This window comes from Thermobia domestica, chromosome 10, assembly GCF_964235325.1.
Source record: "Thermobia domestica chromosome 10, izTheDome1.hap1.1, whole genome shotgun sequence".
Lineage (NCBI taxonomy): Eukaryota > Metazoa > Arthropoda > Insecta > Zygentoma > Lepismatidae > Thermobia > Thermobia domestica.
Window position 1 is genome coordinate 85535994 of NC_137463.1, and position 17554 is coordinate 85553547.

Here is a 17554-nt window from a genome sequence, read left to right on the forward strand (position 1 = left end):
GCTTACCTGCTCCTCCTCTGTCGTTACATGCTACGACTCTGTCCTCACTTATCAGAGTATTGTCGAATGTAATGTCTCATTGTGGTATATGATTAACTGCACTTCTATGCATATTTTCATCGAGCTCGCGCCGTATTTCATCTTATTATCCACAGCGTGTTGTGTTGGCAGTGCCCTTACTTCCCCCATAAGTACGGAACGGTTGCAATCGAGGGTTTCTCCTGCCTACCGATTTTCTTGTTCATTAATACAAATCGATTAATCATAGTCAAGTTCCACGTTTCGTTCCACGTCTTCTTTCTGATATTTTAAGAAATAAGAACCAGTTTTAAAATAAATCCTTATTGATATGTTTGCCCTGCAATGTGGAGGATGATCATTTTACTATATCCAAAAATATTGATAGGTTTATATCCGACCAATTTGGCAACGTTCCTGTTATTTGTGTTGTTGCTCCAGAACCATGAAACCAGTGTCGCTACCATTGCGGTGTCTCAGCTTTAATTACCGATGTATCGTATCAGAAGCTGCAAGTCCCCTAAAGTGAACTCCTATTGGGAACGGTAACTCATGGCTCTTTTCCATACACACATTTCGTATAACCAAATAGTGAAAGTGCCTTCACCTAAGGATACATTACTGTGGCTAGAGAAAAAAGTGGGGCCCATGCACTAACATCTTCCAACAAAAGAGTCTGGTTCGAGACTGCCAGTGAAAGTACCTCCTGAGATGCTTCGTGAAAATAGTCGACTTATATCCCCAGCTTCTATTCATGGAATTCACGACGTAATATAACCACGAGATTAAATCTGGCGCAGTCCATTGCCTGTCTCATTTTAGCTTGTGGTTGTACATGTAAAGGCCTGTCGTTCACTATCTTCTCCCGGCCACATTGCTGAAGTGATACATACCGTACGAATGGTACTTGGGGTTAAAATGGAAAATGCTTATTACATTGGATAATACCTACATTTATCACATGCGTAAAGGTAATATTCGGGAAATTGTGTACCGTGACCCCTCTGGTAAGAGACGTGTCTAATTTTACGATCAGTGCCGAGAAAAGTTCCCATAGGAAATCGAGATTTGTTGATATATACCTAGGCATAAAAGAGTCAGTGTGTGTGGAAATAGTAACTAAAATATGCCTCTTGTTCAAGTTAAAGTATTTTAAATGGTTAAGATGCAAATTCGTCGTATTTCTCCAACTTTTGAAAATTTATAACATTGTTCACACTCAAATATCAGTTGAAATTTTTGCTACAGTCATCTACATATATACATATATATTCCATGTCACACCAGAAATATTATACTTCAAACTTCGCAAAAATTACAAAATTTCCAGTTTTAAAACTTTACAAAAATTGTTGAAATCATCTATCAATGCTGTTACTCTAGCTATAGTGAACATAATATAATATGCAAGTATAATAAAAATCAACTTCTATACTTCATCCTTTCATTATAAACTTCAGCTCTAACAAGTGGAATTTGCTAACTTTGGATACTACACTTAGGGAGTAATTTTTCACCTATTATGGTTCAATTAAGGACAAATAAAGAAGAGAAAATGCTGAAGAAAATGGCGTATATTGCAATGCTTTTGAATAATCCAGTCCTAAAATACACGCGTTTACTCTAACGTCTGCAAAATCACTAATTGGCTTGCTCTGCTCAACAAAAATGGCCACCAGTCACAAACGATTTGGAATTAAAAGTTTTAGAAAGCAGTTTTGTGTTGTCAGTGTATATTATGATAACATATAAAAATAATTAAAGAATAAAAATCGCTAAGCAACCAAAAAAAAAAAAAATGATTTCTTCATATCGATTGACCCTAAAAATTGCATTGGGAAATGGATACTGAAAATAAGAATTGATTATTGTATGAATTTGAAACTCAATCAATTCTTAATGAAGGATTTCATATAGCGAGAACTATTACTACAACAACAATTGATAGTATAATGGTTTGCTTACAATATTTGAAATCTTAATCTCTTATGGAGAATCAAGTGCCAGTCTATAAACATGCACTGTATAATGCTAGAAGTCTCTCTGTTATGTATTGGGGGCCGCGGTGGCTCAGTAGTAGAGCGTTCACCTCTGGTGCTTGGGGTCCCGGGTTCGATCCCAGCCCCCGCCAAGTGAAATTTGTGGTGGACAAACACCGTGTGCGTGGGTTTTCTCGGGGTTCTCCCGTTTCCTCCCACTTTCTTCATTCCACCGTTTCATTCATTAGTCATCATCACCCTCTCCTTTAGCCTAACCAGCATAACCGTGGGACGTAAAACTCAAAGATTTCATTTCATTTTTTCTGTTACGTATTGTGTGTCTCGGTTCGATCCCTAGTAGGCATCACAAGGGGACACAAAATTACGGAAAGAAAGTTGTAACTACGAAATTAAAGAGGTCTTCAGAGCTATATCAAGAGAAAACTGCATGAATATTACTGAGAAAACGATTGAACGTCTATGCATCGCAATATTAATTTCCTTTTAGACGTGGGTGGTGCTATGGGTTACATGGTTGTTAACCGGCTACTTTATTATTATTGTCAAAACCTACTTTCGAAGTATTAAAGCAGTGTTTCGGCAAAAAAATAAACACTTAATTTTCAGCGCGAAAGAGACTTAATGCATCCCTAAAAGAAATGCATTTGTTAAAAACTGAAAGAAATCAAAATGATTGATATGATTGTTGCCAACTCATCTATTAACATTGAGCATATGACAGGGAGCTCCTATTTCTTAAGGTGGGAAAACTTTAAACCTGTATTGCTGCTATTTTCTCGTATTACCCATGAGCAATTGCAGCCACTTCAGTAACCATCAGTCAGCTTTTATAATAATTACAAATTCTTTTACTTAAAGGCCAGCTATACACTGTGAGATAAATCCTAGGAAATAATTTAGGATTTATCTTAGAAAAAATGTTACGACATATCTCGTCGGAAATACTACCGTTTTGTGTCACACACGTGAAGATTTTTCCTGTCTGACCGAATGATGAGATGTTAATCTTAAAGATGTTAATCCATAGTGCATTGCAGTAAAAAATGGCGCCCACTGTTGAACAAGCAATTGGTAGTGTGGGAATAGTGTTAACGTGTTCATGATTCATTCTTAAATATCGTGCACAGATCACTTCGTATCGTGGACAAATATGGCGGCTGGTGGGGAGAAAAATTTGTTTTCACTTTCTTTTACCTTATGTTGCTTAAATCGAAATCTTACGAATTTTTTTCCTGAAATAGAGCGTGCTCTAAACAAGAGAAATCTCATAGGATCATGGACGCCCAAAGGGAAAGTCAGAGTAGAGCCCGCCCCCCCCCCCCCCCCCCGGGCTCATGAAAATGTATACGTAATATAGTAAACCACGTATGTTAAATACCAGAAATACTAGACGTAATATAGAAACCATGCAGATGAGGCCTCCCTCTAGAAAGTTTCCTTCGGGCACTCCTACATAAGATAGTTCAAAACATAGGAAATGTCATGCGATCTGATGCCATACACATTGAGACTTTGACTTTAGGACAAATCGTAAGAGATTTCCTAGGATCTATCCTATAGTGTATAGCTGGCTTTAGAAGTTCTTGATTTAATCAATCCCTTGATGGGTTGGGTGAGTCGCGGGAAGGGGAGAGAGTAACAGTACACAACTCACAAAAACTTCAAATACGCACCTGGTAGTAGTACATAAAGTTGAATTAGAGTAATTTGTGAGGCTAGAGAGATTGTGGTGCTGCATGTGCCCGAGCTTTTCCTCTTAATATGATTATCGAAGAATCTATTGTCTAATTATTGCATATATGTGTGAAAGTTGTGTTTCTTTAAAGCTTATTTAAGCTTTGTCAGTGTCTGAATCAGTAGCTTATTGACATTTTTTTCCAGCACAATAACATACACAGAAGCACTTTAGAAGTATCCAAACTTCTGAAGGTTTGTTCACTATACCGATGACATCGTCAGAATCAGACAGACATTTCTCTACTCTAAAGGAAACAAGTATCTTCCTTCGGTATTCCTTGACAGAAATATTATCTGCGGTAACGATACTCTATTGAGAGAGACTTGGTGAATAGTCTTCTTCAATCAGCAGGTAACAGAAAATTTTTCCAGCTCAAAAAGGACTTCCGTTTTAAATAAGCTAAGATTTTCTTAATTAAATAATTTTGTTTAAATTGGTGCATGGGTATATGCATTTTCTTATCTTCTATTTCCGTAACACTCTCGTTCATACCTTACAATACATGCTATGTATTCTATTTATGTTTTGTTCAACAACATCAGTATAGAAGTTTTTAGCATAGTCCTAAATAATGTATAAACATACGTTGAGCAGTAATTGTTCATTTTGCTTTATAAACACGTATGTATATTTAAGTCAATAAAACTGAAGACACTTAAATTAATAAATACAAAAGTGGAGCTTGGCGGAACTTATCTGTTCACATTTGCTAAATATTTTTTGGATAAAGCTCAAGTATATCGAGACAGGAGTGCACTCACGCAAACGCACATATCTTTGGTACTGCAAGCGCTGCTTCTACTGACTACATATTGATACTAAAATTTATATTGAAATATTAAAAAGTCAGTTGAACGTTCTGTATCTCGATCGTAGACACGGTGTTTACGAAATTAGGAGAAAAATGGTAGATCCTCACAGCATTAAGTATTCAGTAAGAAAGATAAAATAAACTGTTCTTCCCAATGTCTTTATATTATAATGGATTTTGCCCTTTGGGCTAAAGAAGACGATTCGAAATGAATGATAATGGAATTCATGCTGAGAGGACTATACATAAGACCTATGCTCAGAGCGGGATTCGACCCCGAGACAGATACGTACGACTGCCAGTCTAACGATTTAGACATTTTAGCCATGTCAATGACTTTAGCTTACTTAGGATGGTTGATACAAACAAGCAATACGCCTTGAACCTACTGTGTACAAACCTAACGAACTATGTATTTAAATGTTGTTAAAGAATCGAAAAGATAAAAAAAATATAACTTACTCTTAATTTAGGCCAAGCAGTCGTTCCATCGATAAATCTACCAAAATGATCAAGTATCGTATGAACTCGATCCCATGCTTCCTCGCTCCTGTCTCTTGGTAGAAACCGGACTAGTCTTAGTGGAATAGCATATGATATTTCATTTGCTTTGGCTAGCTTTGCAGATTGATAAATCAGCTGGGCCCGTGTCTTTGCTGGGATATTTTCAAAATTATCGCTGTTCAAGTATCTAGAAATCATAGCCCAATTGTCCGCATCATAGTTGACATAGCAGAAAGCTGAAAATAAAGAAATTACAGATAAATTTATCAACTAGAATTGCATGAGAACTGTTATCTATTTCTTTATATATTATTACTGTCTAATATTTACAAGATTAAGTTACTTACGGAAAATTGGCTATTGAGTCTTAGCATGTTATCAATATTTAAAACACAAATATTGTTGATTGCAGTTTTGGAAAATTCAAGATTGCTAATAGGACTCTAACTGAACAAAGCAGTATATTTATTTTAAGACACTCTTTTTTTCCCATTCTAATCCTTTTATTCCTTCCCAATCTTCACATGTCCCGTTTCACATGTCCCATGTGTGTATATTGCGTTATTCTCTTCTTTTAGTCTGGCATCGTCCTGGTGTTGTTTTATCCCTTGTTTTAATATTTATCCTGTTTCTACTTCATATCGCACTCTGTACAATAAACCTGGTAGACTACTCCTTCCTCTTCTGATCTTATCTCCTTTTCTTTCTTCTTTCTTTTCTCTCTCACTAAGTCTATAATCCCCTTTCGTCCTTTCCTATAAGTTTTAATTCCTTCCTTCCTCAACAGTTTCTTGAGAACCTCCGTTTTCTCGCCTAAACTTTCAATTCCCAACCATCTTCTTCCTTCTTTCTCTGCTTCCTCCTCTTATTCTTTCTTTTACATCTCCTGTTCTGTATCCGTTTTCCTTTAATAATTGGCACAGTATTTCTATGTTTTATTTCTTTCTTTCTTCGTCGTTACTTATATCCTCTTTCTCATGTTCTGTATAAAATTCTTCCTGGTCCCTCGTCTACATCACTCCTTTCGTGGTAGTATATCTCAGCATCGCATTCTTTTCTATACCACCTTGTCTCAAATTTTCCTCCTATTTTCTCTATAGGTGGGAACAGAAAGTAAAAGAAGAAGGAGGACAAAATCTTATAATGTTTTGTAGATATGAAGATTATTGTTGTTGTATGTACTCTCGCCCATCTAAATTTGGCTACATAGTACAACTAAATGAATAAATCATAACACAAGGCACTAAGCAGAATATTTTTTAAAGTATCATACAACAATCTTTTTTTTCTCTCAATTACTTCCACTAGCCTCCTTTGTTCCTCAGATACTCCACTTCCTGCTTTAACTTTCATCTCTGTAGACTTCTTTTCGAGTTGTAACAGTTCTATCTACTAATTCTTATCTTTCCATTGGGAAACTAATTGATCTTCAAATGTGTGTAAGGCTTGCCTGATGTCTGGTTGTGCGAAAGATCGATCACTTTCGGATGCCCATAGTAGAGATTCGTTTTCTGACTCAGTACGTGAAGTTCCATTTTCTCTTCGTTACTTCTGAGTGTCTAAAACCTTTGGAATGCCTGCTTCTCGTCCGACTCTTTATCATTAAAAGTTAATGTGTATAATTGTACCAGTTCACTGAAGTGTTGCAAGTGACTTGGTTCCAATACTTGGGGTGGTTCTTCCGGTTTTAATGTTGCTTTAACTTCAGAATGAAAAGGCATTCCCTTGTTTGAATTCCCTTGTAGCAGTTTATTTTCATCTTCATTATTGGGACAAAGTGTTTTTCTCGCTTCAGAGACGTAACAAGTTTTTTTTTCTTTTCATGCTGAGCAAACTCCTTTGCTATGACTAAAGTTATACGTCCTATATTGGGATGCTTTTTGTTTCATCTTCGTTTAGCACGAAAAATATCCTGTAAGTGTCTTGGAGCGAATAGATTGACGTCTTGATTTGGTGACCAAACTTCTCAGTACTTTCCAACTTCTGTCAAAGCATTAAATGAAAACAGTATTGGTATCGCGCGGTAATATATACGCAACAATGAAAAGTATTTATATATGTCCTTTTGTTACAATAAACACAAAACGTTTGTAAATAATTACCAACAACTAAGTACAACATGTAATCTAATGTGTGAATGACATGCATAATTAATTATGGGTAAATTGCAATTTGGGCGTACAGAATCAATTCGTTGGCCTGTATATTGTAAAATAGTTTGCGGCTTGGTGATCTGGCAATCTTAACAATGTCATTCAAAGGCAGCAGGTCTTTTATGGTTTTTCTCCAACAATCTTTTCATCCAGAATTTCTACAGTAAAAAAAATGGTACATCATTTTCAACGTTAGTCAAAGCAGTAGAGTATCGTGTAATAGCATTCACCTTTACAAATAGCAAAAGGTTTCTTTCACAGAAGCATGTATAAGCCTTTAAGATCAGATTAGAACACCCGTGACTGCGGATCTAAAGCTAATGCACTAAGCCATCAAATCGAGTCCTCAATTGAGAAAGCATAAATTGTCGTCCGAGATATGATCTTGTAATGCACCGTGCATCGGAATCTCGTCGAGCTCGGAAAAGTCAACAGGTGTTATCGTGTGTTACTCCATTAGCAGACTCAAACAAGGTCAAAGACGGATCAATATGTATCATCAACTACTCGATCAGATGTTTGATGAAAACATTAAACGAATTATTACATGCTAAAAAAATGGATTGGCACAGGTAATCCAGACTGCAGAAACCAGTGGTTGAACCCTGGGAACCCTCTCAAATCGATGATCAAATAAGAAAGGTTCGAACACAAGGTGTGTATGTGTGTGTGTGTGTGTGTGTGTGTGCGTGCGTGTGTGTGTGTGTATGTATGTATGTATGTATGTATGTATGAATGAATGTATGTATGTATCTATGTATGTATTGAGGAGATCTATTTCCACTTTCATTATAGGAGGTCGCGTCATCATTGTCGATCTCTAGCTCTACTTTCAACAACTCAATCCTTACTTTCAACAAATACAAAGGTGCTGTTTCATTTGTTTGCTGGTCCCCCATTCTAATTAAACGTAATCAATTTATATCCGTTTATGCTTTCTGTGACAATATTTCCCCATCATCTAAAGAGAATCATTCTTTGCTATATGGCTCGAAAGTACTCTAATTTAATGAACGGAGACGGATCTTTCTCAAATTGGACAACTTTTTGGCTTATATATTGCCGCTGTAAGACTCCAAAAGTCCAAGGGAACTGAAAAGAATCCAATTCTTTCTCCATCTTGGTTATTCATCCTACATATCCCTAGCTCATACATCTTTTCTGATTGATAGCACACTTTCCCCGCAGTAGAAAATTTGAAACCTAAACACATTGGAAACTGTGGTTTAGGATTTTTTTATTTCTAGGGCCAACAAATGGTACCAGACCATAAGATATTTTCGGATGAAAGATGACTAAATGCTAAAGAGCATGATAAGTTAAGCTTTAAAGATTAAATCTATTTCTCTTATTTTGATCTGAGCGTTTTCATTTTCGTTCTTGAAGAGGTTGTAAACTTGGGTAACACTCTATTAGTTACGTTTCTGGGGTAAAAGAGGAGCTTCGTTCTTAACAAGTTGCAGGACCCTGAAGAGAAACACTGTCACATGTAAATGAAAATCCATAGTAAATGGACTTTCAAGTCTCGTCTACTTCTTGGCGGAACATACTGTTCATATAGCAAAGCAAGAGAGATAGGTAAGGACAACTGGTAGTTTTGGAGTCTTACTTAAAGGATTGAAATTTTCTTCTATTGTAAGTACTGTGCACAAATAACAAATATATTACGTAATGCATATACCAGAAAAGTTGGTGCGAAAATTTCATAGCAGAATTATGTATTTATTTATCAGTTTCAAACTTCCTAGATTTCATTACAAGATGCTTAAAAGTAGACGCATGATTATTACTGTTTGGACTATAATACTTGCCATGTCATGCTTACTTTGTGTTCAAATATACATTGAGCTAGCTTTCATAAGCAGTAGAGATCTATATCTTTTCTTAGTATTAAGTATACATGAAAAGGACATATTTTAAGAATATGGTGTAATTTTTATTTTTAGAATTCGGAGTTTAAAACTTTTTGTTAATTCAAGTATAAGTAAGTTCTAATTCAACAGCATTCTCGATATGAAGGATCTCATAATACGTACAACCGTAAAGTACAAACAATAAAGAGAGAAGCATATATTATCAATTTTTAATGCAGTTATCACATTGCGCATAAGGTAACTTATACTGTAAGTCTTACCTTTAAAATTAATATTATTAAATATGGTAAAAAAAAATTATAATACCATGCTGGTGGTATTTACCCTTGGCTCTGTCATACAATTATAATAACTGTTCTTTTTGACTATGTTTGTATTTTATGCCTGGATATTTACCTGAATCTTCTGGATTAACAAGAATGAATTCATTTCTGTTTGGGAGTCCTGTCAATGAACCTTCTTTGTTTCTCAGAAACGTTCTTGCTGTTTGATCTTCGAACTCGAGTTCAGACTGTGTTGTATAATAGATAGGAATAGTCCATACAATATCTTCTGTTTTGTTAGAAAATGAAGGCAGTTCCAAAAATACTTTCTGAAAGTAAAGTAAAATATATATTCTTTTGAAATCTTTCGAACGACGTCGCAGAAACATAACATACACAGAGTAATTCGGGGGGAAATGACCACAGGAGTGAGGTGAATAGAGATAAGGTTAATGATATTTAGCAACAAAACATGACGGCGCTGACCTTGCAAAGCCCGTATGTAGTATTGAGTTTGGGGTTGTCGAACAAGGTAGCGTACAGAAGAAAGAAGCGAACTATTGAATGCAGCGAGCACGGACAACTGGGAAGGTGAATAGATTTGTAGCCTGTTTTGTTGCTATTGTAATATGGAACAATAAGAAACTAGGGCAATTCTTTCCTGAAGTAATCGTGTTGTACCTAGCATCATGAGGCAATTATTAGGTACGCATGTGTATAGATATACCTCAATATATTGCGAACATAAAGATACAAAATATGTTTAGAAAAAAGATGACGAGGTAGGGTGAAATTACTAGGTTATTATGGGGTCATGTGAATAGTTCTGTTAATCATTTCATATTGTATGTATGTATGCCCCTACGAATACTAACACATATCGAACACTGCCTCCCGGAACATTTTTCTGAAAGAAACACTGCTCTAAACCACAGTCTTATACCTGGGTTCAAAACCAGTTGGGAACTCAAATATTGTGCTCTTTCTTGTAAGGTCAGACACCTAAATGCCCCCGAGGCGGTACTTTGGACACGATCTCGGATTGGTATGTCTATTTCCTTCTTAAGCATTTCTACGACAATAAGTTATGTATCTTTACATCATATAGGCGTTCCTTGTTAGCTGTATACTCATTATATAGCAGTCTATATTTTACTATTTACATTATAAAGAGATCAGTTCTTCTCACTTTACCTCATATGTATGTTTACTTCACTCCCGCGTGTGAGGTAAAGGGAATAATTTATTTTTTTATGATTCATTTCTTTCTATGCACGTTACTTCAGACACAATATAAACCATACTTGTATTTTCAGAATGCAGAAGGTCTGTCTTATTCATATATAATTGTCAATCAGCCGTGCTACCATTTCTGTGTAAGATTTTTTCACTTTCATGCTTACTATTTATGTTCACTTTCCCCTAAATTACACTATTGTGGATTTACTTTGATTCACTAACTCCTTGAAATAATGTTATCACCGCATCTTTAAACAACTTTTACATAATTGTAACATACCCAAAATATGTCCTAGATGACCAGACTTCTAGTATCTATATAAAGAAAGTCTATTGATGATGATTATTAGATTGATGCTATTGACATATCCAATTTACGTATGGTACTTTCAAAGCACCCGTTCTCGCACAAAATGAAAACTAATATTGGGTTAGGAAAGGAGTCTCCGACCGGACCGATGCACTTTTGTCATCTCTTACAGTTAGCCAAATATTAGATTTCATCTGAAGTGTGCGATACGAATACATCTTTAACCGGACTTTGCACTAGCCGGTCATCAGGAATTTCTTTTCTGCCAACAGGTGGTTAAAATGCCGAAAGGCGTGGTAGTACAAGAGACTTCAGGAGACGATAGGTGTAGAAGCAGTGGTGGAAGTGAGACTGCATGCGGTGGTATGCCATACCGCCTCTCGTTTCTCAGTGATGAAGACATATCGCCTCTGGTTTTTCACTAATCAAGACATACCATCACTGGAAAATGGATGCTAATACCTTTAATAAATCCATTTTTATACACAGTAATTGACGAATTGCTTTGCACGTCAAAGGTTTTATTTCTTATTTAGCAATAAAGTTGACCACACCATTTTTGTTATATTTTTCCTATGTTTTGTTTTTAAAATGAAGTGTCTACGAAGTTCACTCTTTGCTTCTACGCAAGAACTCGTGTTGATTCTGTTGGTCGCAGCTAATGGCCACATGACAGAAACAAATTAGTCATGGACACAATCCAAACAAAAGGAAGTATATTGAGGCGACTCATTTAAACTGAAGTCGGAAAGTATCGTTATGAGTTCGTCAGGACTTTTTTTGTGTCTACTTGAGTCCGATATTTTCGAGAAAAAATATAGTTTATGCAATCAAATATCTGTTATTTTGCTTAAGTGTTCGGTTATTGTATGGTGTGTCAAGAACATTAAATTGATGTTAATATACTTTCATTAATACGTGTTTTTGCGTTTTACTAATAATTGGATAACCTTCCGGGGAGTCTGGAATACCTCAGTGGAGCAGGGAGTCCGCGAGTTTATCCGCGGGAAATTGTTAATATAAAATATGATTTAGAGCACTTTCGTGTATAATTCTTTACAATACAACATAAGAGGACTTTTTTTGATTATTCACAGAAAGTTGGGCAGGGCCAAAACCTCTCCATGCCGCACCCGTAACTACGAAAAGTTCTTCCATGATTTTGAGTCATTATGGAAATAGAAATCCAATCTTTTAGGCAACATTTTATCATTGTATTTCAACACTTAGATAGTTGGTATGTCGAGTCAAAATCGTAATAAAACATACCGCCTCTGCTTTTTGCCCACTTCGAACACTGTGTAGAAGAATTTCATACTGCAACTCACAAACAGTCTGCGCTGCCTTTTGAGGGACAAGTGATCGTACAACATGAGGACACACGTCTGTTTACCTTGCTGTATGTTTGCGGAAAACTTCATTGAGACAACACTAATAATTCCTTACGGAAAGAAATATGATGGATCACCATAACACCTATAACAACACCCTCTGTGGGTGAGGATTGGGTTTCGGAAACCATCTAGCATTATCGGAAACTGCCTGATTATTTAGGATTATCATAGCTGATTTATTTTTCATCAGTCACAATTCAAGAAACGTTTCCGATTATTCAGTATACTCAAGGAATGCACATCTCCGGATAACTCTGACCACTTTTAGCTCATGTGACATTCACAATCCAACTTTTCACCATACCAATACGGTTGAGCCGCCAGCGACAATGGTATTGTGTATACATAACTTATCCATGATTGTACCATCATGTTTTCGAGTCCACTTCGACAGTGTTCCTGATGAGCTTACCAGAACATGTATGTCGGTGTTCATTGGGCCCATTTTTAATGTTGTGTTACCGGTATAAAATTTCACAAACCAAAGGCTAAAGTACGCTTACTCATCATTGCTGCCCAAATACATTTCTGATGATATTTTGCGGTTAGATGTGCAGAATATCCCAATTTGAACTTGCAAAGCAAAGCCTCTCGAAATTGTGTACTCAGTGATGTACTGTCACAGGATGCTGTCCAACCACACAGGCTGCTGAGAGAATACCCGAACATATTTTCTAAATATGTACGTATTCTTTTGATGTCATGCGTGTGACTTCTGTCCATCAATTGGTTACGTTACGCAGAATGATTTGCCAGAAGATATAAAACTGAATATTTCAATCGCAGCAATGGAATACGTTTCGAATTGAAGGGACTAAATCTCTAAGAGATATGATTGAACGGTCCTGAAATTCGGAATCACTGTATCTCAAGAATGGAAAGTACTATCAAAATACAGTTCAGATTATAAATTAATATCCTCAATTTATGTAGCATTTTTCCCACTAAACATTTACGTTCTGATGAACTTTTTATGAGTGTTTCTGAGTTATGGGAAACTTGGTTCGAAGTTTATATAAGAAATTCAGAATTTTAGTAGATACATAGGATGTATATTGGACGAATTTGACAGATTCGGGAGAATATCATCTACTAGTAAGTAACAAATAGTTTAGCTAAACATTTACTTTGTTCTTTCACTTTTTAAACAAATGATGTTCTTCTGTACTTCTAAGGAAAGACTGTTGAGAACTTTCTAAAAAAATATATGAAGAATCACTGTCAGAAGTTCTATCCATTTATCATTCAGAGATTACCACGATTGATATTAAAATAAATGATCCCTGTTAATTGTTAATGCTATTATTTTTTTATTTTATTATTCTGTTATCTATTGTTATTAATTAAGTACTATCGAACTCACTTCCCCTATTACACTGAATTATACTTTAAGAACTGTATTAAAGAAACACGTTTTACAGTGAAGTGTATAAATTTTACTGCAAAAAGCTTATTGTGTTATAATCTATTACATTACTGACGTCATCTGATTCATACCTGGCTCAGAGCTGCGGTTCCATCATCATAATTTCTTTGAACATTGACAACGGGAAATCTTAATGTTTCAATCCATATGTTGGCCATTTCGCTCAGTGATATATCATCTGGTAATATTTCACTCTCGTGGCACACATCATCGTAGAGATCCCAGAAAAGTCTTTCATCGTATACTCCATATAAGCTGAGGAAAAATTCAAACGATTGAAGTATGTGGAAGATTAAATAACAATTTATACACCACTAGGCACAAAAGTAGTGAATGCAATTGCAAGATTTCAGTTTTCGATTAATCAGACATTCCACAAATAGGTTCTTGTATGTAGAGTTCACGTCAGGAATCTAACCGCTGAGAATGAGAATAAAAGTGATAAAAAGACAATTTATGAAAGAACAACTACAGCACACTAAATTCAAATATTTACTGAATATTCAGAAAACCAATGCAGAAATCTACGTAGGAACCAATAATTTTACTTTCTTTCACTATTGTCAGAAAAATATTTCCGAAACACGTTCTAGCAACATAAGGTTTAGCACAAAAAAAAAAAAAAAAAAAAAACTGAAGTGCACAAGTTTTAAATTGTATTGAACATTACGTCAACAAGTTCTAAACTACGGTAGCACTTAAAATGTTCAACATACTGAAGTCCTAAACACTATATAACTGCAAAAGTTCTAAAACGCAAAGTTCAGCAGAAGTATATGTATAAATACGCATATAGCCCTACTAATTCAAAAATGTAGAAGTTCTTAAAGTCATAGTCATAAAGCCGTACCAATCCTAAAATGAGGAAGTCCTAATAACTACCTAGGTGACAAATTGTCAAGTATTGAGGTCGTAAACTACAGAAAACCTAAAAATTTAGGATTTATTCTCATATATATATATATATATATATATATATATATATATATATATATATATATATATATATATATATATATATATATATATATATATATATATATATATATATATATATGTTTTAGAACCTGTAGACTTAAGGGCTTACGAATGTTGCCCATGAGAGAAAACTGCCTTACTCTCCCGTTCTTCTTCTGTGAACTACATAGGGCTTCCACCTCTCATTGGCATTACTATGTAGAGTACCCAACCAAGAACAACCCTATGTGAACCAATACATCATCCAAGGTTGTCACACATAATTTATTGTAAAAAAGAGGAAATATTGCACAACTGAGCTATGCCTATGATGTTTAAGTTAAGTTTTCTGGAGCAGGCCAAGAGATGGAATTATACTGTGTCAACAACCAGGAATAGAGAAACATAAATATAGAGCAGCAGCTTGTAGAAAATTAGTGCAATAGAACGAAATATGACTTCAACTTGCAACAGAGATTCCTCTTTAGAGCTATAATAAACAATGATTGATTGTATTTATAATTATTACTAAAGATTTTAACATTAATTATTATTGTCTGAATGTAAAACGTACTCTTAATATTAATGCTTGATTGTAACTTAACAAAAAGACGATGTAAACATAATTGGTAGTAATTTAGTTTAATTTTACATTGTATACATAGGAAAATATCAAAGACATTTGTTCTATTCTTTACATTAGAATGATTTGGAATGCAGGGGTACATAAAATAATATCTTGAACTCAATTTATTATGATGCCCCTTAGATTGGGTTTACGGACAAGATCGAAGAGCATAAATGAAAGTTTTATGTTTGTACATGAACGCAAATTATTTCTCTTTATTTCTGCTTCACAGCGCCAATAGCAAAGATAGCGACGGGACGCCTTAATCATTAGAATGTTGGAAGAACTTGCATATGTGCTTCATGACAAAAAGTACTCATTTTGAATATTAGTTAGGAAAATTTCTGTTTTCTTCTTTCATTTTATGTGTGGTTCATCAATGTAAATCAAAGCTGTGAGATTTTATCGCACAATTTTAAAACCTTGATATTCATCCTGGGTTTTAATACTATTTACGTATATTAGTATTTTCGTTGATAAGTTCATTTCTTTCTAACAATTTATACTGCAATTATATATAATAATAGATATCTTATATGACAATCATTTACATTTCATTTCTGAGGTTCAGTATAAACATATTTTTTTTTTTTTTTTTTTTTTTTTTTTTTAGAATATACACCAAAAATTTTAAGTTCAACAACTGACTAATCTCTTCCTCTTTCTCCTTTTATTTGTTTGTTTGATTGGTTGTTGTTAATAAAGCAAATTATCCTTAAGTGTTTGAAGCAGATTTCCCTAATAATAAGATTTTTGAAACATCAATCTAATTTAAGAAATTTTCATTCGTACTTCTTTTATTATTTATTTAATTTTATTTTTAGTTTAAAGTCTAACAATTATGGTGAGTAGCTAGTGAATATGATAATGAATGAAATAGTGAAGTAGAAAAGTGAGAGAAAACGGTAGAACTCGTATAAAAGCTACGCGCAGGGTATTTGTCTACCACGAAACTCATTTGAAGGAAACTGGATAAAACCATGAATGCAACGCAACCGGGGTCTCTACCAGTGGCGAAGTGTGATAGTTTCAAGAGGGTAGGCCTAATGTTAGTAATAATAATAATAATAATAATAATAATAATAATAATAATAATAATAATAATAATAATAATAATAATAATAATAATAATAATAATACCTGCATTACTTATCTTGTAAATTAATTCCAAATGTCAATTTTTCTTGGCATCAAATCTATTACTTTCTTCTTGAAAGCTGCATCCTTGGCTAGTATCCTTCAGAGTTCTGTCTGTAGCGATTGAAGCTAACGCACTAAGTCTGTCGTTACTCATCATATTCCTCTGGAATATTTTAATTTTCTTCAGGGCACTCATGTGGTTGTTTCACATGGTATTATAGTAACTGGAGTACTTAAGCGTACATGTAACAAGCAAAGTCATTCTAGCTACACTTTTTGCAGGCCGTTCGATGAGATGTATTGAAGTAAATTAATAAGTCTAAGATACTGATACTCGTCGTAAAAGATGATTGTCAGTTCATTCCGCAGTTGATTAAAGTCGAAAATGGGATACAGTTTAAGAAGATTCTCTAGTTTCTTCCTAAGAAGATGACTATTGTAATCCTGAAACTATTCACAGTCAAATAGTTTTACAGATTCCAAAGAGAATAAATCACGAAAACTCGTTTCCATTTGAACGTCAAGTGTACCCAAAGTTCTGTAGGAGAGTGGTATTGAAGCTTTGCTTTTCCTTATAACCGAACTACAATCAACTAATATTTTAACAAATCATGCACAGTTTCTTCTCAACGCAGTCAATGTTGCATGACTCCTTTGTAGCTAAGCGTGAGATATCGGAAGTATATGTTCTTTTGCAAAATATGAAACAGATTACCAATAGACATAAATGTTTACTACAGAAACACAAGAAAACAAATTCACATGAATTTGACCAGGGGTAAAAATGGATCTGAAAAGGTAGGAGGACGGTAGGTAGCGGCATGACGTCACGCCGTGCCCCTGCCTATCTTTGCCCATTGTAACTTTTTAGGAACTGGGGGGAAGTCGTAATATTTTTGGAGGTGAGGGGACGGCGTACCCCTGCGTTCACCCTCACTTTTATCCCCTGAATTTAACGTAATTGTAAACCATCGACAGCACTTATTCGATCCGGATCTCACTCTTCATAATAAAATTCACGTATGTGACTTATAGCTGATCTTAATTCGCCGTAATACAATTTATTTGTTTCAATTGGGCGTGATCGGGTGGGAAAGAT

The 17554-nt window shown here is 34.9% G+C and overlaps 1 protein-coding gene across 1 annotated transcript in view; it reads right to left on the minus strand.

Moving 5' to 3' along the window:
- LOC145662523 (aminopeptidase N-like) overlaps positions 1-17554 on the minus strand; it is a 125097-nt gene that overhangs the window by 32938 nt on the left and 74605 nt on the right. Inside the window, exons 8-10 of the mRNA XM_081728183.1 lie at positions 13802-13985; positions 9495-9690; positions 5030-5307 (exon numbers count right to left, since the gene is read on the minus strand). Coding sequence (XP_081584309.1) covers positions 5030-5307; positions 9495-9690; positions 13802-13985 — 658 coding nt within the window. The remainder of the gene's footprint in view (positions 1-5029; positions 5308-9494; positions 9691-13801; positions 13986-17554) is intronic.